General features: G+C 49.2%; 1 protein-coding gene across 1 annotated transcript in view; it reads right to left on the bottom strand.

Moving 5' to 3' along the window:
• CASZ1 (castor zinc finger 1) overlaps nucleotides 1-23,019 on the bottom strand; it is a 146,779-nt gene that overhangs the window by 26,957 nt on the left and 96,803 nt on the right. Inside the window, exons 4-6 of the mRNA XM_087702568.1 lie at nucleotides 20,252-20,320; nucleotides 7,008-7,098; nucleotides 3,421-3,585 (exon numbers count right to left, since the gene is read on the bottom strand). Coding sequence (XP_087558694.1) covers nucleotides 3,421-3,585; nucleotides 7,008-7,098; nucleotides 20,252-20,320 — 325 coding nt within the window. The remainder of the gene's footprint in view (nucleotides 1-3,420; nucleotides 3,586-7,007; nucleotides 7,099-20,251; nucleotides 20,321-23,019) is intronic.

Genomic DNA, 23,019 nt, shown 5'->3' with positions numbered 1-23,019 from the left:
GGAGAGAGAAAGAGAGATGGAGGGAGGGGGAGAGAGAGAGGGAGTGGGAGATGAAGGGAGGAAGGGGGGAGAGGGAGATGAACGAAGGGAGGGGGAGAGAGGGAGAGAAAGAGAGATGAAGGGAGGGGGAGAGAGGGAGAGAACGGGAGGAAGGGAGAGGGAGGAAGTGGGAGAGAGATTGAGAGAGAGACAAAGGGAGGGAGGGGAAGAGAAAGACAAAGGGAGGGGGAAAGAGGGAGGGAGGGAGAGGAAGCAGGACAGAGAGAAGGAGAGGGATGAAGGGAGGGAGAAGGGGAGAGAGAGAAAGAGAGATGAAGGAAGGGAGGGAGGGGGGAGAGAGCGAGAGCGAGAGAGGGAGTGAGTGAGAGGGGGAGAGAGAGAAAAAGATAACAACCCACATAAAGCAGAGTGGTGGTCTGGTCACCCTTTCACCCTCCAAACCTCTCCGTTATTGGGGATGGGGGCTCTGGCTAGTGGAAGGATTTGGGCCTATGACCAGCTTCGTTTTAAGGCTGCCTACAAGGGAAGAAGGAATGCAGGATGTGTCTCTCTTTCTCTCTCTCTCTCTCTCTCTCCAGCTCGGGGCAAACTTGCCATATTGAGTAAAATTCCAGGAGAATGTGACAAGGCCCATGTGCCCGCTGGAGGAGAGAGAGAGAGAGAGAAAGTCCCTGCTTTCTCTACCTCCTTCTGAGGCTTGGGTGCCAATGCCTGTACCATCTCAGAAGTTGAAGCAAACTAAAACACACAAACACACCCACACACACACACACACCGGTTCACCTTGGGTTGAGAAGAAAGCATCTGACAAACGTCCAGAGAGCATGCAAGGGAGGGGGGGTGGGGAGGGGGGGAAGCTATTCCAAAACTATTTCCAATCTAACAAGGGCCTCTCCCCCCTTCCCCCCCCCCCCACTGACACCGTGAAAAAAGACAGACCCGGAGTGGCGTTAAAAGAAGAAATTAAACAAAAAACAAACCCACAAAATTCTCCCGGTGAATAATTTCCAATAGGGCTCATTGTGGGTAAAGCATGAAAAAGTTCCCCTTGGTATAAACAACGAACTGGGTATTTTTTTTGTCCAGACCTATTATGGACATGAAAAAGGGGAAAGGCTTGTGGGGGGCAAAGGCTGCTATTTAAGAGATTTAGAATAGCAAAGTGGGAAGGGACCTTAGAGGTCTTCTAGTCCAGCCCCCTGCTTAGGCAGGAAACCCTTCACCACTTCAGACAAAGGGTTATCCAACATCTTAAAGACTTCCAGTGTTGGAGCATTCACAACTTCTGGAGGCAACTTCTGTTCCACTGATGAATTGTTCTCACTGTCAGGAAATTTATCCTCAGTTCTAAGTTGCTTCTCTCCTTGATTAGTTTCCACCCATTGCTTCTTGTTCTACCCTCAGGTTCCTTGGAGAATAGCTTGACTCCCTCTTCTTTGGGGCAGCCCCTGAGATATTGGAACTCTGCTATCATGTCTCCCCTAGTCCTTCTTTTTATTCAACTAGACATACCCAGTTCCTGCAACTCCTGTTCTTTATATGTTTTGGCCTCCGGCCCCCTAATCCTCTTTCTCGTTCTTCTCTGCACTCTTTCCAAAAAGATCTTTTTTTTTTATAATATTCAAATCACCCAAACTGGATGCAGTCCAATCATTTGAAGGACCTCAGTTGGTGGACCCACTGGCCTTTCTGATAATGGGGGAAATTTACAGATGAACAGAGTTGCAAGAAGGGACCTCGCAGGTCATCTAGTCCAACCCTCCTGCCCAAGTCACCATTTCTGACAAACGGCAGTCCAATCTCTTCTTAAAAAGCCTCCAGGGGATGAAGCTCCCACAACTCCCGAAGGCAACTTCTGTCCCATGGGTTGATTGTTCTCACTGTGAGGAAATTTCTCCCTAGTTCTAAGTTGCTTCTCTCCTGGATTAGTTTCCGTCCATTGCTTCTTGTTCTACACTCAGGGGCTTTGGAGAATAGCTTGACTCCCTCTCCTTTGGGGCAGCCCCTGAGATACTGGAACTGCTTAACTCTCCATGAACAAACAAACAAAAAGGTGGAATCTGAAAGGTTTTCAAATTCTCTGCTCCGGGAGTGAACCAAACTCGCCAACTTTCCCATCAAACGCTTCCTTCCTAACGCAGAAGCTGGTGGCTTCCTCTGATCTCGTATTTGAAACCGGGCTCCTATTTAATATTTGATGGGCTCAACAGCAGCCAGCCACAAAAGGAGCAACCCCGGAGAGAAAGAGCAGCTGGGGGAGAGGTCACCGCTCAAACAGAGAGTAAACTCTTGAGTTGAGAAGGAAGCTTCCCGCCGGAGTGCCATCCTCCCCGGAGGCAGCGGGCAAGTTACCCACGGGTGGGGATCTCAAAGGAAAAAACCCACCCGTTATCCCTTTTTGGAAAAACGCATCTCGTACCATGATGCCAACCTGCAGAAAAGGGGGGAGGGGCTTTGCAATTATTCCCCCAATAAAACTCGGTTTCCATGGGGATCAACCAATGGTGAAATTCAAAACATTTCCCTGCCGGGTCTGTGGGCGTGGCTTGGCGGGCGTGGCTTGGCGGTCACGTGACTGGGTAGGTGTGGCTTGGCGGTCATGTGACTGTTGGGCAACAGGCAGGAACCTCACAGAGAGAGCTCAAAAACTATCACACTTTACACAAAAATGACACAAAAGCGACACAACGGACTCACTCACACACAATGCAAAAGCCACTGGACTTCACACAAAACATGGCCCCTGCAACAAGCCGGAACCTCACAGAGTCATAGAGAGCTCAAAATCCAACCCTCACCCTTTACACAAAAATAACACAAAAGCGACACAACGGACTCACACATAATGCAAAAGCAGCTGGACTTCACACACACACGGGGATAGTATGGCACAGCTTATTGTTGCATAGCTGCTCGCCAGAACCTTTTTTTAAACTTTTTTTTTTTTTTAGCATTTTGCCCCAACTGGTAGTAAAAAAAAATGCTTTAAAAAGAAGTTTTTTAAAATATCCGCTGTGTGACATCCAGTGGTGGTGCGCGATCCTTGGAATTTATTTTTAAAACTTTTTAAAGCGTTTCTTTTACGACCGGTTTGGGGCGAACTGGCCCGAACCGGTAGCATTTCACCCTTCCCAGGATCAACCGTTCGGCGCACCGGATCCTTAGCTCTCCCAGGCCGGCCGAGTTCTGGGCAGAAGAGCCAAGGTGGCGCAGTGGTTAAATGCAGCACTGCAGGCTACTGCTAGATCAGCAGTTCAGCGGTTCAAATCTCACCGGCTCAGGGTTGACTCAGCCTTCCATCCTTCCGAGGTGGGTAAAATGAGGACCCAGATTGTTGGGGGCAATATGCTGACTCTCTGTAAACCGCTTAGAGAGGCCTGAAAGGCCTATGAAGCGGTATATAAGTCTACTGCTATTTACCTGCATGCAGTGGTAATGTGTGCTTTTCCCGTTGAGGTGGCAGCCATGATAGTAGACACTGCAGTCGTCCAGGGGGCTGAAGCGCATGAAGCCATGCTGGAGGGAGTTGTCCCGTTTCTTGTGCATGTTGTAGTGCCGGATGACGTCCTGCTTACTGGTGAACCTCTGGTGGGTGGGGGTGGGGCGAGAGGGAGAAGCAGAAGGTGAGGTGGGCCGGGGGAAACATCCCAGAGATGGGCAGGTGTGGGCATTCCAGCTACCTATGGTGTCTCCCCAGGAGGGTTTCGCAGCAGAGAGAAAATCCGGAATGGGGAAAGACTGTACACTGACAACTTTTAAGACTTGGCTTAAAGTCAGATTAACAGAGTTGGAAGGGACCTTGTAGGTCATCTAGTCCAACCCGCAGGAGACCCTACACCATTTCTGACAAACGACAGAGCAGTCTCTTCTTCAAGGCCTCCCGTGAGGAAGCTCCCACAATGTCCGAAGGCAACTTCTGTTCCGTGGGTTGATTGTTCTTACTGTCAGAAATAATCTCTCCTTTGTCAGTTTCCATCCATTATTATTCCTTGTCTTTGAAGAATAGCTCGACCCCTCAAATATCGGAAGGCTGCTATCCTGTCTCCCCTGGTCCTTCTCTTCACTAGACTAGCCAGGCCCAGTTCCTGCAATCGTTCATCCTATGTTTTAGCCTCCAGCTCCCTAATCATCCTGGCTGCTCTTCTCTGGACTTTTTCTAAAGTTTCAACATCTTTTTTATAGTGTGGTGACCAAAACTGGATGCAGACAGACTCTAGGTGTGGCCTTCCTAGGGCTTTATAGAGTGGCATTAGTACCTCCCTTGATCTTGATTGTATCCGGGTCAACCAAGCTTGGCTGGCTGGGGAATTCTGGGAATTGAAGTCCACAAGCCAAGGATGGATACCCCTGCTCTAGAGCCAATCAAAATCAAAGCAGTTTTACACTCGCCTGGGGCCAATCTCTTCTAAAGGCCTTTCTCCCCCTCCCCCCCAACTCTCTGTTCCTTAAGGGCTATAAAGGGCTCCTTTTTCAAAGAAACAGTTGGAAGGGACCTTGGAGGTCTTCTAGTCCAACCCTCTGCTCAGGCAGGAAGCAGTGCACCATTCCAGAAAAATGGCTGTCCATTCTCTTCTTAAAAACCTCCAGTGTTGGAGCACCCACAACTTCTGAAGGCAACTTCTGTCCCACATTAATTATTCTAATTGTCGGGGAATTTAACTGAATAACAGAGTTAGAATGGACCCTGGAGGTCTTCTAGTCCAACCCCCCCTACTCAAGCAGGAGATCCTATACAATCCTGGACAATTAGTTGTCCAATCTCTTCTTTAAAACTTCCAGTGCTGTAGCAATCACAACTTCTGGTGGCAAGCTGTTCCACTGGTTAATTGTTCTCACTGCCAGGAATTTTTTTCCCCTTTGTTCTAGGTTGCTGCTCTCCTTGCTTAGTTTCCATTTATTATTTCTTTGGAGACGCACCTCCTCCCCACCCGTGGATGGGTTCCCACTGCCCACATCCTTAACCACCTTCCACAGAAACTCACAGCCTCTCAGGGTGGGGGTGTGGGGAGGAACAGAACCAGTTTTCCCTCCCTGCTGCAATTGGAGGTATGCCTCCGATCCTGACGAACGGCCAGGGAAGAAATCCGTGGCAGCTATTCCTGGGAATCCTGGCGAGTCTGACATCACAGCCTTAACGATCGGGGGGGGGGGGGGAGCGCTGACCACAAAAAAATAAAATAAAAACCCAACTGAGTTAAAGCCAACCCTGAATGGCAGGTAAGCAAAGGCAGCATGTGACATGGAGGAACTGGCTGGACGAGTGTGTGTCCTGGCAGCTCTCCCAGCCAGCCGGCCGGTTATCCCAACTTCTCTCCCTTCTTCCACATCCTGCGTCTCTTCCAACTTCCTCCAACCCAGCGGCAAGGGCTACCAAACGTCACCTGGGGTTGCTCTGCCCCTGGGGCTACTACTCAAACACCTTTGATCAGAGCGCGCAGACCAGAGCGGGATTAACTCTCAGTCCCTTGGGAAGGAGCAGGGCGAAAGGAGGGAGGAATTGGCGGGCGGAATCCCATCCGTCTCCATTATGGTCCAGAGGCTTTAAGCCCACCTGCCTTTCTGTATTTAAAGAGGGTCGTTTCTTGGAGGGAGGAGGGGGGGAAAGGCTGACAGCGGAGTGTTTTTAGGCGTCTGAAAATTACCCGCCGGAAGTCCATTAAAAATATCTGGAACAGTCCCAACAAGCTGTTACCCTAACTCTAACCCTTCCTAGCAACTCTCCGTCTCAAGTTAACTTCCCCAATTTTTGTCCTCCTAGCTCTGTGTTACTGCCAAGAACATCCCTTGCATTAGCAGGTCAAAAACAACAACAACAACAACAACAATGTGGAGATTATCACAGAGAGCAAGAGTGATCTCTGAAACGGCTGGCCGGTTGGTGAGAAACTCATTTGCCCCGGGGTTTTTTAAAGTCTCACCGCGTACGAGGGAAGGAGCCCGGTGTTGTGACCTGCCAGCGGCCAGCAGAGCCGGTGGCAGAGTCGGACAGTGAGGAGGTTGGGGAGGAACATGGGCCAGTCCTGGGGGGTTGAGGGAAGCTCAGACGAGGGCTCTGCATCAGAGGCAGAGCGGGTGCTAAAGGGCAGCGAGGCAGAGGAACAGCTGGAGCCTGTTCCCAGTGTGCGCATGAGCATTGATGCCAGAAGACAAGGACAACTAAGGAAGCAGGGTTGACTTGGGAGTAAAGCCACACCTTGGAGGTGATTGGCCCCTCCCATAGGAAACAAAAGAGGAGCGAATGGGGAGGGGGATTTTGCAGGAAACAATCCGTTTCTTCGGTTGTTTCAACAGTGGAAAGTTGTGTGTGTGTGACTATAAGAGATTGTGCCAAGTTTTGCCTTGCCCTGCATTTGGAAACTAGTTATCTGGCAGTGCTCCAAATGAGATAAGGTTCGTGTGGATAAACATTCCTCTAAAGACTGTTTGCCAAGCCTTGCTGACTGTGAATGAAAGGAATTCACAGTCGTGTAAATAAAAGGGGTTTTGCCGGGATCAGGACTCTGCTTCATGCTTTTTAAGGAAGCTTGGGTCAGAACACCTAGTGACTCGTCACCTGTGGCTAAGCCCGTCCCCTGAAGAAATTTTCCCACGGGCAAAAATCCTCAGGGGGAAACCCCTCTCCTTTGACAACTTCCCCCAGAGAAAGGCTGCACTAGCGGCCCTTAGGAAACAATTGTGCAGTGGACAAACTGCTGCACTGGATGTTAGGGCCACTTGATCAGCAATCCCCCAACCTTTGTGGTTTGGTGGCCTAACTGGGGGAGGAGGAAGGCAGGGGAAGAAGAGAACGAGACCGTGCGAGCTGTGGAGGGGGCATCGCATGCACGCACACGCCGTTTGACTTTCGCAAGTGGGCACATCGCCTGCCGTTCGTGTGGCCCGGTGGTGAGCCGATGTCCAGGGTTGGGGGGACCCCTGTCCTGGATTATTTAGTCTTCAACCTTTCCCCTCCCCCCACCCCACACTTTTGGGGCTGGTTTCTGAAAACCTCTGGGTATATTTTATACCTGGTAGTTGCACTCTGGGTCAAGGCAGTGGTAATGTTCCCGATACTGGTATGCACAATGAATGTGTCCGCAGTGCTGGCTTCCGGAAAACCTGGACATAGGAAGAAGAAAAGAGAGGAGGTTACGTGGGTCAGAAATACGACGAGCAATGGCTTCCCCTTCTCCCCCCCCCCCACTCATCCTCTCAGTTGGACACCTGTCCGTTTCGAAGCAAGTTGGGCAAGGACTGGCCTCCTGTTTTGCGCTGAGAGGAACTGACACAAAATGACAAATTGTCTGCACCGAGTGGTTGCAATCTCTGGAGTTCCTATGCCAGGAGGTGCAGAGGGCACCACTTTCTCCCCTTCCTTATGAACCAAAGATGCAAAGACAGACTGGGCAAATCCTGGCTCAAAAGCAATCACTGCGAGAGGGACCTTGGGAGTCCTAGTAGACGGTCACTTAAACACGCCAGATGTGTGCGGCAGCAGCCAAAACAGCCAATACAATCCTTAATTGTGTACACTGAGTGTCTGCAATCTGCGGCTCCCGAGCCGCATACGGCTCTTTTGTCCCTCTGCCGTGGCTCCTTGTTGGGTGATCTCACCGCTGGCTGGCCCCACCCCTCACCCTCCTTTCCCAGTCACTCCTCGCCTGGCCTGAGAAGGTAAGGGGCAGAGAGCACGTCGTATATCTTCTCAAGCGACTGAGGAACATGCAGCACCAACAAGGGCTGGAAGAAGCACCCACAAGACCCAGCAAGAGATGAGGAGCCAGAGAATCAGAATCAGAGAGAGAGACAGAGAGACACAGAGACACAGAGAGAGATGGAGAGAGAGACAGACACAGAGAGAGAGAGAGACAGAGACAGAGAGAGACAGAGAGATGAGAAATAGACAGAGAGACAGGGAGATACCCATTCCCACACAAAAGAAAACATGGGGAGCCACGGGGAGTGAGTGATGTTGAGTTGGCCACGCCCACCCAGGTTTTGTGGCTCCCCGTGTTTTCTTTTCAGTGGGAAATGGGTCCAAATGGTTCTTTGAGTATTTAAGGATGCCGACCCCTTTTGAGGCACATAGCCTCAAAACCACGCGAAATCTAAGTACCGTTTTATAAAGCCTTAGTAAAGGCCACATCTGGAATGCTGCATCCAGTTTTGGACACCGCGGCTCAATTTCTACATTCTACACCCCTGGCCCTTCTTTTCTCTAGACTGGCCTTTCACTCCAACAAAGAGAGGAAGAAGGGAGCGTGTTAAGAAGATCCGATTGGATGGTTCGAAACACCGGGAGCCAAGAAGCCCAAATAACAATCCAGCAAAATCATTTTCCCAGTACAGTCCAATCGTGAGAATCTGTGATACGACTCCCAGACTCCCCAGCCAATGTCAACTCCTAAAGTTGTCACGCTGAGAGAAGGTGGGGGGGGGGAAGCGCATTCCATACTTTCCTTGATAGTTAGATATCAGATTACTGCAGGCTTGGGAGAAGTGCACCTCATTGGGGAAAATGATTTATGACACAGACTGAGGGGAGGGAAGGAACAGGGCTAAAGTTCAGCTATATCTCAAACAAAGCCTATGGTGCTCCTAATAAATGACTAGTTTTGTATTGAAAATTGGCTCGATACTCATGAATCAATTAGGGTGTTTTTAGGAAACCTGACAGCCAACATGGTCGCTGACTGGAGATGACAAGAACTCTAAGCCATGATATCTAGAAACCAGAGGTGGATTTCGGCCGCCATTGCTAATGGTTTGGCGCCCGAAAAAAAATTTGTGCGCGCGCTTGGCCCGCATGCACATTTGCACTTGAAACAATATGCGCATGCACACAACATTTAAAAAGGAATACAAATTACATTTTTTCAATTAAGATTGTTCTGCGCATCTGCAGAACAGAAAATTAAGATGGCGCCGCTGAGGATAGAACCGGTATGGTCAAGTGTCCGCCGGAGTTACTACCATATTTTTCGGACTATAAGACGCACCTTTTTCCCGTCAAAAAAGAGAGTGAAAATTTGGATGTGTCTTATACACTGAATACAGCATTCTTGGCCTCCTGAAATCCTCCCCCTTCACCAAACTGGCCATGCATAGCCTTTAGGAGGCTTCCAGAGTGCTTCTGGGGACTGGGAAGGGCAAAAAAGAGCAAAAAAAGAGCCATTTTTTTGCTTGTTTTGCCCCCCCCCCCAGCCCCCTGGAGCACTCTATAAGCCTTCTATGCATGCATTTTTTGGGAGAAAAAACGGGCCTTGTTTTGGGGGGCCCAGCCCCCAGGAGCACTCTATAAGCCTCCCAAAGGCTATGCGTGCCTTGTTTTTGATGAAAAATGGGCCCGTTTTTGCAAAAAACGGGCCATTTTTGGGAGGTCTGCAAAGTGCAAAAACTGTTTTTTTAATCTGCGGCTTCAAAATCTTGGTGTGCCTTATACTCCTAAAAATACGGTACCTATTTGGCCGAACCGAATAGGTAGGAACCCACCTCTGCTAGAAACTTGCTAGCAGCATGATGGCAAAACGAAGTGGCATGCAGAGCCATCTCACCAAGCACACCAGCCATCTCATGTTGCTCTTCCAGGTTCCGGCATGTACATGCCAGCTGTTTGCCAGCGCGGGAGCACGGAAAACCGGAAGAGCAACTCCCTGGCACGCATACGCGCTCCAAGAAGCTGAGCTTCCAGTTTCCAGTGCACACATGCATGTCGGCCAGCGTGTCTTTGCACATGCATGCGCGCCAGAAACAGGAAGACCAGGTGACCAGCGCATAGGCGCATGACAGAAACCGGAAGCTTAGCTCTTCCGGTTTCTGGTGCTCCTCTATGTGCGCACACTCCCGTTTCAGCACTTGGTGCTGAAAAGTTTCGCCAACACTGCCCTCCAAGAAAAGCAGGCCATCCGAGAAAGCTCCCCGTAGACATTCAATGCAGAAGCAACGGGAGGGAAATGCAGAGGGTGGGGGAATGTTCGAAGCTCCATCAGCAATCGTGGCTCCCATAACAGTTCCACTCTAGGCCTGGGGAGAAATCCCTGAGACAGAGCACCCAAGAAGAGCTGTGAGTTGTCAACAAAGGAGTGTGTGTGTGTGTGTGTGTGTGTGTGTGTGTGTATGTGTGTGTGTGTCAAGTGTGTGTCCAGTGAGGGCAGGGAATGGAAGAACAAATTAGGAACGGGGAAGAAAATGAGAAGTGGAAGAGGACAACTACAGGACCAAAACTGAGCTAAACGTATTTTCTTGTGGATCTTAGGCCTGCCACACTTTCTATTATTCTACTATGCCTTTTCTATGGTGGGAAAATGGGAAGGGGGGATTGTACAGAGTTAGATGACAAGTAGCCATAACAAAATTCTTTCTAGAAAGCCAAGGTCATCCTTTGTCTCTGCACTTGGAAAGAACTGGACGGGTGGAATATTGGATCATGGGATGGACTTGTGAGTGTGTGTGGGGGGGCAGGATCTTGAACTTTCAACTGGGTGAGGAAAACCAGGAAGCTTTCAGATTCGGGTTTCCTCAAATGTGCCAACATGTCTCTCTTACTAAATTGGAACTTTGAGGAATCCTTTGCCTCTGACTCTGATTTAATTTTGCTATTTGGATGCTATTTGGAACCCTAACAGCGAGACAGTTCTCAAATGAATCGCACAACCTTTCTTGCCACCGCTGTTACGCGAATCGCTGCAATTGTTAAACCCCTAATACTGGTTTTGTTAAGTGAACTGTGGCTTCCCCGTGGGGATCGCGTGACCCGAGGGCAATGCAACCCCGTCATAAATAGGAGGCAATTGTCAAAGTGTCTGAATGGAAATCATACGGATGCTGCAATGATTCTAAGTATATTAAAAAAATGGTCTTCAGTTGCTTTTGTTTAGTGCCGTTGTTAACTTCAGAAGATCACTAAACCAACCGTTGTTAAATCGAGGACTTCCTGCACAGGGTCGACAAGGCAAACCTTCAAAAAAGGAAAAGGAACGGAAAAGCAGGTGGATGGGTAGCAATGCTGCAAAAAAAAAAAAACTAATAAAGTTTCACCGATGCTCTGGCATTTGCAAATAGCGCAGGAAGAGATGTCCATCCGCCATCAGAGAGAGAGAGACAGAGAGAGAGAGAGACAGAAAGAGACGGAGAGAGACACAGAGAGAGAAATACAGAGACAGAGAGAGACAGAGAGAGAGAGAGAGAGACACATACAGAGAGACAGAAAGAGAGAGACAGAGAGAGAAATACAGAGAGACAAAGATAAGACAGAGAGAGACATACAGAGGGACAGACAGAGAGAGAAAGAGAGAGATACAGACAGAGAGAGAGAGACAGAGAGAGAGACAGACAGACAGAGAGAGACATATAGAGAGACATAAAGAGAGAGAGACATACAGAGGGACAGAGAGAGAGAGAGATACAGAGAGAGATAGAGAGAGAAAGAAAGAGAGAAAGACAGAGAGAGACAGAGAGAGACATATACAGAGACATAAAGAGAGAGAGAGAGACAGAGGGAGAGACATACAGAGGGACAGACAGACAGAGAGAGAGAAAGAGAGATACAGACAGAAAGAGAGATACAGAGAGAAAGAGAAAGAGACAGAGAGAAAGAGACAGAGAGAGGAATACTAAGAGACAGAGAGAGAGAGAGAGAGAGAGAGAGAGAGAGAGACATATAGCGAGGCATAAAGAGAGAGACAGAGAGAGAGACACACAGAGAGACAGAGAGGGGGACAGAGACAGAGAGAGAGGGACAGAGAGAATGATACAGACAGCGAGAGAGACAGAGGCAGAGAGAGAGAAAAGGAGGAGAAATCTGGAGCAAAAAGTGAAAAAAAGAGAAGCAAGAGATAACACAAAAACAGGCCTCTGGAAAAGACAAGTGTAAGAGGATTCGGAGGTGGCACTGGCATGCCAAAGGCCACGCAGGTGGTTTCCCTCTTTCACAGGTTCCTCTGCTTTCCACCTTTTACCCTCCCCTCTCCTCCCCCTCCCATTTGGCAGAGTGGAGACAGCAATGCTCGGCTATGTCACATCAAGGGCAAAGCTGTGTGTGTGTGTGTATGTATATGTGTGTGTCGGGGAGGGCTGGCCTCCAGCTCTGGGGGTTAGGGAATCTCTCCCCCTCCCATGCCCCCCGTCCCCCTTCCCCAGTTAATAGATTCCTAAAGGGCTACCTCTCTCTCTCCTTGGATTCGTCTGACACTTGAAACAGTTCAAGTTATTAATTTTTAAAGGGCAGCATCTGCTGAGCTTTGGAAAGCAGGAAGCCTCGCACAGACGGCGCACGCTTGCTGACGCCATGTGCAGAGGTGCACACCTGCTGGTCCCCCACCCCACCCCACTTGCACACACACCCGCCCCCACCAGTCCCCTTCCACGCTCCTTTTCACCCGTGCAAAGCACCTGGCTTTTCTGCGTTCGGGACCCCGCCTCCCCTTCAAGTCAATGGGTGAACGAGAGACGTTTGTGGCCAAAGCTGGCATGGGGCAATGCCTGCAGTTCTGCTCGAGAAAAGATTACCACCTCAATGGTGGGCAGGGATCAAGAAGATCTTCCTATTGAGCTCACCCAACTTGGAACTTTAAGCTTTGAGGACTTCAACTCCCAGAATTCCTCAGTCATGGCCACGAGGAAATGGGTACCGTGTTTCCCCAAAAATAAGACAGGGTCTTATTTTCTTTTGACCCCTGAAATAAGCTCTTGGCTTTATTTTCAGGGAGGTCTTATTATTTTTGAGGTGCAGGAGGCCCCTTAACCTCGGCCCGCGAATCAGCTGATCCAGAGAGGACCTGAGGTTCAGTCTCTGTTTCCGGCACACTCTTGCCAGCCCTTTTTGCGGCCGCCACTAAGAGAAAGGACGCGGTAGCTAGGGTTTGCGGGAATGGCCTCCGCGAGGCCGTTCCACGAGGATGGCAGGTGCCTGTGGGGCGCGTGGGGCATGTTCCCCCTCCCCCCCAGGAGATGGCGGGGACCGGCTGCGCATGCGTTTAAAATATTTTAGACGAGGGCTTATTTTAGCGCATGCACTCAAAAGCCCAATTGGGCTTATTATCCAGGGAGGTCTTATTTTTGGGGAAACAGGGCAGGTGAACATACAGGGAACCTAGGACTAAGGGGCATTGCTTTTCTCCTCCACCTCTTAGGTCCTCAAGAGTAAAATAAGGTACCATCCTTAGTACTAAATCCACGTTTTTCGTCATTAGATCCTTCCCTGGTCTTGATGGGACGGACAGATGGACAAGGAACTGCAACATCCACCCACCGAAGGAAAACCAAATTTCCTCCATTAGGCCAGTGGATCCACCAATCCCTTCGAATAACTGCACTGCATCCGGTTTTGGTGACCATATTATACCGTGTTTCCCCGCAAATAAGACAGGGTCTTATTTTCTTTTGACCTCCGAAACAAGCACTTGGCCTTATTTTCGGAGAGGTCTTATTATTTTTGTGGTGCAGCCAGCATGGCTGTGTTGCAATATTTTCAGGGAGGGCTTATTTTGAGGGGCGGGCTTATTTTAGCACATGCGCTCAAAAGCCCGATCGGGTTTATTATCCGGGGAGGTCTTATTTTCAGGGAAACAGGGTTAAAAAAAAAGATGTTTTTGGAAAGAGTGCAGAGAAGAGCAAGAAAGATGATCAGAAAAGACAAAACATACAAAAAACAGGAGTTGCAAGAACTGGGCATGGCTAGTCTAGTGAAGAGAAGGACCAGGGGTGACATGATAGCAGCCTTCCAATAATTGATGAGCTGCCGTAAAGAAGAGGCGGGTCAACCTATTCTCCAAAGCACCCGAGGGCAGGACAAGGAGCAACAGATGGCGATTAATCAAGGAGAGAAGCAGCCTACAACTAAGGAGGAATTTTCAGCCAATTAGCCAGTGGAACAGCTGGCCACAAGAAGCTGTGGATGCTCCATCAGCAGAGGCTTTAAGAAGAAATTGGATAACCATTCATCTGAAATGGAGTTTCCTACCTGAGCAGGGGGTTGGACTAGAAGACCTCCAAGGTCCCATCCCATTCTGTTAATTCTGTTCTGTTATTGCTTTTTTTCTTTTTTAATATATCAAGTTTCCTACGGACAGAGAGTTCAAGCTATTATAATATTAGACCATGCGATCCTACAATTGTCACTCATCATGATGCCCAAAAGGCCAGGCTAATCAGGCATAAAGCTGGCTTCCAATGCTACCAGCTATAATCAAAACAGTAACCGTGTTTGATAGATTTTTTTTTTTTTTAAAGAAAAATATTTTGACGTTTTCTTTAATTCGAGTCTCGCTATAAAAAAACAGCTACTGGCAATATTGAGAAGAGTCGGATGCAAACTGTTAAATAAGTAAATAAGAGGAAAGAGAGAATACGTGCACGGTCGTACAAAAGCCAATGGATTTATTTCTTCCTGTCCTCAGTAGGAAGCAGATGTTTAAAATCAAGAATATTGATAGATATCGATGCCACGGCAACTAATATTTTTATGGGGGGGAAAAAAAACCACACCGGCATTATTTATTAATGCAGCCACGCCGTGACTCAAGGGTTTCATCCAGAAAGGCACATTGGCCTCTGGTAGCCAAATAGTGGGTGCCCTATCGCCCCTTTGTCAGAAGGGTTCACCCACATAATTAATGTTGGGAAAAAGTCTATGGCCTATTTAATTGGGGCCAGATTTTTAGTAGATCAGAAAGATGCTTAATTGATTCATCTAGCCAATGAAGCAACTAAATATTAAAATCATTCATTATATGCTGTGGACTTGACATAACTTGGAGAGAGAGAGAAAGAGAGAAAGAGAGAGATCCCCTACTTAAATTCCATTTCTATTTAAGACGATAAAAGGTAAAGGTTCCCCTCGCACATATGTGCTAGTCGTTCCCGACTCTAGGGGGCGGTGCTCATCTCCGTTTCAAAGCCGAAGAGTCAGCGTTGTCTGAAGACGTCTCTGTGGTCATGTGGCTGGCATGACTCACATGCCACGAAATGCTGTGACCTTCCCACCAAAGGTGGCTCCTATTTTTCCACTTGCATTTTTAACGTGCTTTTCGAACTGCTAGGTTGGCAGAAGCTGGGACAAGTCACGGGAGCTCACTCCGTTACACGGCGCTAGGGATTCGAACTGCCGACATTCTGATCCACAAGCTCAGCATCTTAGCCACTGAGCCACCATGTCCACCAATTTAATGGGATAGCAGGCTTTTAACATCGTACAGGGGGTCCTCCTTGTTTTCTAATCTATCATATTTTCTGATTTTATGCCTCTGCATCCTAATTCTTGCTTTATTCGTGGCCACGATCCTGCCCAGCTCAAGCACACTCCGCTGAAAGTGATTCTGCAGGCAGTTGTCTGTCCCCCTTGAATTTCCCACTGCAAACCAGCTCTTCAAACAGAATTTTTTAGGAATGATGCAAACAGATTGTCTTTTTAGAATGTGATAGGAAACCTCAGAGAAGCGTCCCTTCGGCATATCTCCTACGCATCGCAACCTAGGTATCTTGTTTCAAATTACAGTGGAAAAATATATTAAGAAGGGACTTGCCTTGTTCAAGCACTGGGTGGAAAAAAAACCCAAAGAAAACCTCTTAACAATTTCCCGTAACAAACTGTAGCATCATCAAGAGTCATTTTCTGAGAGCACATCCATGCCCCACAACTGTCATCCAGGGACTTTTGCTGTGTGTGTGTGTAAAAGGAAAGGTTCCCCTCGCACACAGGTGCTAGTTGTTCCCGACTCTAGGAGGCAGTGCTCATCTCCGTTTCCAAGGCAAAGAACCAACGCTGTCTGAATACGTCTCCGTGGTCATGTGGCCGGCATGACTCAACTACCGAAGCCGCACGGGGTGCTGTTCCCTTCCCACCAAAGGTGGCTCCTATTTTTCTACTTGCATTTTTTACGTGCTTTCGAACTGCTAGGTTGGCAGAAGCTGGGACAAGTCACGGGAGCTCCCTCCGTTACGCGGCGCTAGGGATTTGAACTGCCGACCTTTTTGATTGACAAGCTCAGCGTCTTAGCCACTGAGCCACCACGTCCCTGCTGTGTGTATAGTCTTATAAAAACCTATATACACGGATCCTTTCCAAGGATGTAGGGGGACAGGGAAAAAAAATACCACAATTCTTCAAATTGAAAATCCGATATTAGAACAGTGGGTGGTGTTCCCCACCCATATAAAAGTTCTGTGAACATATCTGCGACATCAGATAATAACAATCATCTGAATGAGCTCACAATCCAGAGAGAACAGTAGAAAACAAATCAAACTTAAAAGCACGACAAAGAGCTGGGGATCACTACTCCTTGCATTTGACGGCAATATTGTAACTGTGACATCCCTGTAAGCCGCCTTGAGTCGCCGTGTGCAAACAGGCGGCAATATAAATCTCCTAAAATAAATAAAATAAAATATGCGGAGCGTTCAAACGGGGGGACAACGTCTGGAGCACTGCCGAACGACAAGGCTGTGCAAAATCCTCGTTTTTTTAATTTATTTCATTCCCTCGTTTCCCAGATTTGGCCAAGGCTGCCGCGGGAGAAACCCCCGGATAAATAAATACTAATAAAAATAATAAATACAGAAGTCATCCTGCTTAGCAACTGTTTACACGCTCATTACTTTATAACGATGATGTGCATGACGGAGGAGCGAGCGAGAGAGAGAGAGAGAGAGGGAAGGGGGGAAAAACCCAATTGCCGGATACCCAACCCACCCCAATTACAAGTGATGGGTAGGAGGGAGGGGAAGTCCTCGTGTAAATAAATATTTTAGCAAGATCTGCAGCAGAACCATCTGTTAGGGCACCAATAATAATAAATAATAAGTCCGAGGGGAAAAAAAAAAAGAAATGTAAATACAGAGCGAGCGAAAAAGTAGAGACTTCGGCTGCACCTCGAAGAGGCTTCTCGTAAGCGAGGGAGGCTCGTTTGGCGAAGTCCATAAATGCAACTTCTTCCGGCAGCTTTGCGCAGAGCCTCTTTTTACCAAACCGATTCAGCACATGGTGCTCCAGAGATATAACGCCGTCCCTCTTCGTGCCTCCCCCTCCCACCACCAAATATGGGGGGGTTGGAAATCCCCGTCCTAGTCAATTTAATGAACACGGGTGCATTAAATTGACTAAAAACAGGTGGAATGGATAGATGGGAGGTCCTGGGTTGCCACAAGACTAGCAGGCCAGGAGAGGTTAGAGGAATCACTCCCGGGCCTTCCCCCTGGACGCTCCATCATTTCCCTCCAAACAGCTCCACATGTTACGCTTCAGATGGTTTCACGGCACGCGGCCTAAATCAAAGGGGTCTTGGAAGTGGAAAAGCCAGGACAAACAGCAGAATTGACACTTGTCTCAGTCGGGAACGGCCTGGTGTTGGCGGGACCTTCGCTCAAGATCTCTCTCTCTCTCTCTCTCTCTCTCTCTCTCTCTCTCTCTCTCTCTCTCTCTCTCTCTCTCTCTCTCTCTCTCTCTCTGTCTCTGTGTCTGTCTGTCTCTCTCTGTCTGTCTCTCTGTCTCTGTCTGTCTCTCTCTGCCTGTCTGTCTCTCTCTGTCTCTGTCTGTCTGTCTCTCTATCTGTGTCTCTCTCTCTGTCTCTCTGTCTCTGTAACTCTTTGTCTCTGTCTCTCTGTCTGTCTCTGTCTCTCTATCTGTGTCTCTCTCTCTGTCTCTCTGTCGCTGTATCTCTCTGTCTCTGTCTCTGTCTCTCTGTCTCTCTATCTGTCTCTGTCTGTCTCTGTCTGTCTCTCTCTGTTTCTCTCTGTCTGTCTCTGTGTCTCTCTCTCTGTGTCTCTCTCTCTCTGTGTGTGTGTGTCTCTGTCTCTCTCTCTGTCTCTCTCTGCCTCCCTGTGTCTCTCTCCTTTGACTTTTAACCCCGAGCCGGCCTTGCTAATCTCGAGGAATGCGGGCTCTGATGGAAGCCGGGCGAGAGAGAGGAAGCTGCCTTTCGCAGCTGGCAAAGGACAAACGCTCCCTCTCTCCTTGTCTTGTAGGAGAGAGACAGCTTAAAATAATGAGCTTATGACTGCTAATCAAGCCGGCCCCACCGTGTGATTTAAGGGCCCCGAGGGGAAGGACTTTGGGCAGGGAAAACAATGAGCAGAAGAAAGTGCTTGGTGTCTGTGTGTGTGTGTGTGTGTGTCTGCGCGCGCGTGCACACACACACACACACACACACATGGGCACACGGGGTGGACGCAGAGATGTGCATCGCAGTTGCCCTTCAGATGCAGCAATGCAAAAAGTTACTCGTATGGCTCAGAACCAATTCTGATCTTAAAAGGGGGGGGGGGGACAAGGAGAAGAAAAAAAGAAGAAAAAGGAGGTGGGGGAAAAATTAAACACCTGATTACTCTGCTTCTGACTACCCTTATACTACCTGGTGGAAGGATGTCTGGTTAAATGTGCTGTTAAATCATTTACAGCTGGAGAAGAATTTTCAAGGAGCTGAAGGGCAATTTGAAAAACAGGAGATTATCTCCACAGGCAGCTAGCCATCCTCAATCTGGCACCCCTCCAGGGGTTAGGCTGCCCCTCTGAATGCCTCCGCCTATCTGGCTGGGGATGATGGGAGCTGGTGAGATTCCAACCCGTTTGAAGGGAAAGGACACGGAGAAGGCTGGTATAGTGTGTGCTGTTATCCCAATTGGGGATATTGGGGATTATCCTTCATCTCTCTTTCTCTCCCTCTCTCCCTTCTTTCTCTCTCTCTCTCCTTCTCCCTCTCCCTCTCTCTCTCATTTTGGGGTCACAAAACACGCCACGCCACGCATGGGAAGCGGAATATCTAAGGATGATGTCTTTCCAGTCTTTGCTTTAAATTACTGAGATTATCTACCAAACTGGATTACGAGGTAGTCAGATTTCAGGAAGTTCTTAAAGTGATGGACAGAAGTCACAATAAATGCATATGATGCCTCAGTGAAGGCCACAGAGGCTCCGGATAAGATTCACATTGTGCCCGAAAGGGGCAAAATCTGTTTAGTGACCAGTAAAATTAGAGAAGAAAAGTTTTCTTGATGGCAGTAAAGGCAAGTTCCTTTTTTTTAAAAAGAAAAATGTGCATCCAAGATACATTTCTTTTGGGTTACAAGTTTGAATGGACTTTATGTTCACCTCTAATGTGACAACTGTATATATATATATTCTGTCTAAAACAGGCCATAGACATGAATTGCAATGTTTCTCTGGATTACAGCTGCCTAGACCCTCCCCAAGCAGGGGAAGGGTCTCTTGGGGAATGGAGCTGGCCACAACTCTTCCTGTAACCAAAAGGAGATTTTTAAAAAGCTGGGTAGCCACCTATCTGAAATGATATGGGTCTCCTGCATGACCAAGGGATTGGACTAGAACAGGGATCCTCAACCTTTCGGACCTCAGGGACCACTAAATTCATAATTTTAAATCCCGCGGACCACTAATATGATCTGCCTAATGGTCGGCTGGGTGGGCGTGGCTAGGTGGTCATGTGACTGAGTGGGCGTGGCCAACTTGATGTCACTCACATCGAGGGGCGCCTCACCAGCCTCTACTCGCCCCTCCACTCCCAGCCCCTCCTCGCCTGCCCATCTGGGCTCCTCAGGATCCCCAATAGGAAGCAGTTGCTGGAGCTAAGCAGCCACCAAGAGAAAGAGTTGGCAAAACAGCTCTGTTGAAATTGGATCTGACCGAGGAGGAGGCTCAGCAGAAGCACCTCACTGAGGACTAGGAGCACAGGCTTTTCAAGCAGAGGGAAGACCTGCGGGAGTGCAAGGCCAGGTTACTGGCGCCTGGAGGCTCAGCGGGCTGAGATGGTCAGCCAGTTCCAGGCTGTGATGCAGTCCCACTGGAACGAGGCCCTCCGGCTCTTTGCCACCAGCGGTGCTTCCCTCCAGCCTTCGCCCAAAGCCCCCTACCAGGAGGCTGAAGCAGACCCCAAATCGGAATTTCTGCCCCCCTCCGACCCCCACAAAAAGACCCCGAAGGGGGAGACTCTCTGCAGCAACACAAGCGTTCATTGCACATATCCGTCCCAGGGGCCGTAGTTTGAGGACCCCCTGATTTACTGCAATGTAAAAAATGCAAATAATTTTTCTGCGGAGCACCAACATTTTCTCGCAGGCCACCAGTTGGACTAGAAGACCTCCAAGGTCCCTTCCAGCTCTATTCGGATTGACTGGTTGATCGAGAGGGTCTGAGCAAGCGATAGCAGTGGGAGGTCAGAGATAAGGGGGCAGAGTCAGGGCCCCCGCCTGGTGGCTTAGGCCCCTTCCACCCTCTCCCTCCACCCCAAGGCAGAGCAGGGAAGGGACATCATCGGCCTACCTGGCAATATATTTCTGGTAAATATTTACTTCTTCGGTGACAGCTGGTTTGTCAGTGGTTAATCCATTCCTAATGAGAAGCACACACAGGGCAGAGATGGTTAGGACCAGGCGATATCAGGAGATGCATCAAGCCCCCCCCCCTACCACTCCCCCCCACGCCACCCCCACTCCCCCAAGGGCAGAGACGTGGCCCAGAGGGGCACATAGGTTTCCTCGTCTCCGGCTCGCCGAGGAGCATTTCGCCCAAGTTCACCCACCCGTCCTGGTTCGCCAAAGGACGGCTCTACCTGTTTATGGACGAAGGAGGTCGCTTGGCCCGTGCTGATAAAACTATAATTTACCCTGCACATGTGACCCAAGAAAATTTGGAGCCACAAACGCCTGGGTGGAGTTCTCCAGGGAGTTAGGCAGGAGGAAGGACATTTTCCAAGATCTTGGATGCTTTTGGAAGCTGGAGATGCCATCCGTCCTTTGGCCTCCTCCTCCTCTATGCCAAAGGGCCCCATTTGCAAGGTGAAGGAAACTAGGAATTCTCCACTTTTATTATTTTTAAACAAACAATAACAGAGTTGGAAGGGACCTTGGAGGTTATCTAGTCCAATCCCCTGCTCATGCTACTAGGGATTCGAACCGCCGAAATTGCCGACCTCTTCGATTGCCAAGCTCAGAGTCTTAGTCGCTGAGCCACCTAGCCAGGCCCTTGACACTGACTTAGTCCAAGGAGGATTGTGGCCTCTCCCTTCGCCTCTCCATCCCCCTTTTTTAACATGCTGCCTTCCTTGGCTGCCGGGCGCAAAACACAAGGAAAACAACAGAAGGGAATGTCGCACACAGAGCGCTCCTTAAAGGCTTGGCTTAGTCCTTTCAAGGATTCGTATGCAGGTATGGCCTGGAGGGAAGCCACACCGAGGCTCCCCACATACATCACGGTGATGGTCTTTCACTCTACTTCCCCACCTCCCCGACTTCAAGTTTTACTTAAACTCTGTGTGTGTGAGAAAGAGAGGGAGGAGGGGAGGGAAGAGAAAGGGGGGAAAGAAAAGAGAGAAGAAAAGAGAAAGAAAAAAGGGAAGTGAGAAAGAGAGAGAGAGAAAGAAAGAGAAAGGGAAGAGAAGAGGGAAGGCAAGAAGAGAAAGAGGAGGAGGAAGAGAGGAGGAGAGGAAGAGAAGAGGGAAGTGAAGCAAAGCGAAGGGAAAAGGGAAGGGAAGAAAAGAGAAGGGAAGAAGAGAAGGAGGAGGAAAAGAGGAGGAGGAGAGGGAGAGGAGAGGAAAGGAGAAGGGGAGGGGAGAGGAAAGAGGAGAGGAAGGGAAGAGAAGAGAGAAGAGAAAGAGGACAAATAAGAAAGAGAGAAGAAAAGAGAAGGAGAAGAAAAGGGAAGAGAGAGAAAGAAAGAAAAAGGGAAGAAAAGAGAGAATAGAAGAGGAAGGGAAGAGAAAAGGGAAAGGAAGAGAAGGGAAGAAGAGAAAGGGGAGGAGGAAGAGAGGAGGAGGAGGAGAGGAAGAGAAGGGAAGAAGAGAAAGAGGAGGAGGAGGAGGAAGAGAGGAGGAGGAGAGGAAGAGAAGGGAAAAGGGAAGGGAGGAGAAGGGAAGAAGAGAAGAAAGAGGGGAGGAAAGGGGAGAGGAGGGGAGAGAGAAGAAGGAGAGGAAGAGAAGAGAATAAACAGAAGGGAAGGAAAGAAAAGAGATAAGTTATACCAAATGAGAGAGACTCCTGGAACTAAGCATTTCCAGAGACTGACGGCTCACATCTGGCTGCCCTTGCCATGCCCTTGTCTGAGACGGGTGATTTAAAAGGTCCGGGTGCCTCACAGCTGGTTTTGCGGTGGAAGGCCTCTCTCTCCGTGGCCTGGATTACAGCCAAGCCCAACTCCAGCCCACCAAGAAATACGGGGACGGAGAATCTGGAAGAGCCACGCCAGGGAGAGCAGGCACCTGCTCTGGGGCGGAAATGCCTCCTGCGCGGGTCTTTTCTTGGGCTTTGCTTAAGCTTCAGTTTTCATTATTTGGGGTCTTCTCCCTCGGGTTCCCCACCCCTCAAAGTATGGACTCTCGGAGAAACAAACGAAACCATGCAACAAGAACCGTGGTTATCGTACGTGACTGGGATCGCTTTGCACGGCAATGGGAACCGTGATCCATGGTGGCGCAGTGGCTAGAGGGCAGTACTGCAGGCTGCTTCTGCTGACTGCCGGCTGCCTGCAATTCAGCCATTCAAATCTCACCAGGCTCAAGGTTGACTCAGCCTTCCGTCCTTCCGAGGCGGGTAAAATGAGGACCCAGATTGTTGGGGGCAAGAGATGCTGACTCTGTCAACTTGCCTCGAGAGGGCTGTAAAAGCACCGTGAAGCGGTATCTAAGTCTATGTGCCCTTCCTTCCTTCCTTCCTTCCTTCCTTCCTTCCTTCCTTCCTCCCTCCCTCCCTCCCTCCCTCCCTCCCTCCCTCCCTCCCTCCCTCCCAGTGGTTAGAATGTAGTATTGCAGGCTAATTCTGCCCACTGCCAGCAGTTCAATCCTAACCATCTCAAGGTTCCGTCCTTCTGAGGTGGGTAAAATGAGGACCTAGATTGTTGGGGGCAACATGCTGACTCTGTAAACTGCTTAGAGAGGGCTGCAAAGCACTGTAAAGTCTAAGTGCTCTTCCTTCCTTCCTTCCTTCCTTCCTTCCTTCCTTCCTTCCTTCCTTCCTTCCTTCCTTCTCTTCCTCCCTTCCTTCCTATTATAATGCAATATTGCAAGCTAATTCTGCCAACTTCCAACAATTTAATCC

This window comes from Thamnophis sirtalis, unplaced genomic scaffold (genome assembly GCF_051295495.1).
Source record: "Thamnophis sirtalis isolate CommonGarterSnake01/CBP01778 unplaced genomic scaffold, rThaSir2_p1.2 scaffold_15, whole genome shotgun sequence".
In the NCBI taxonomy this organism is placed as follows: domain Eukaryota; kingdom Metazoa; phylum Chordata; class Lepidosauria; order Squamata; family Natricidae; genus Thamnophis; species Thamnophis sirtalis.
The sequence above is the reverse complement of the archived record's forward strand: the minus strand, read 5'-3'. Positions and strand labels throughout refer to the sequence as shown.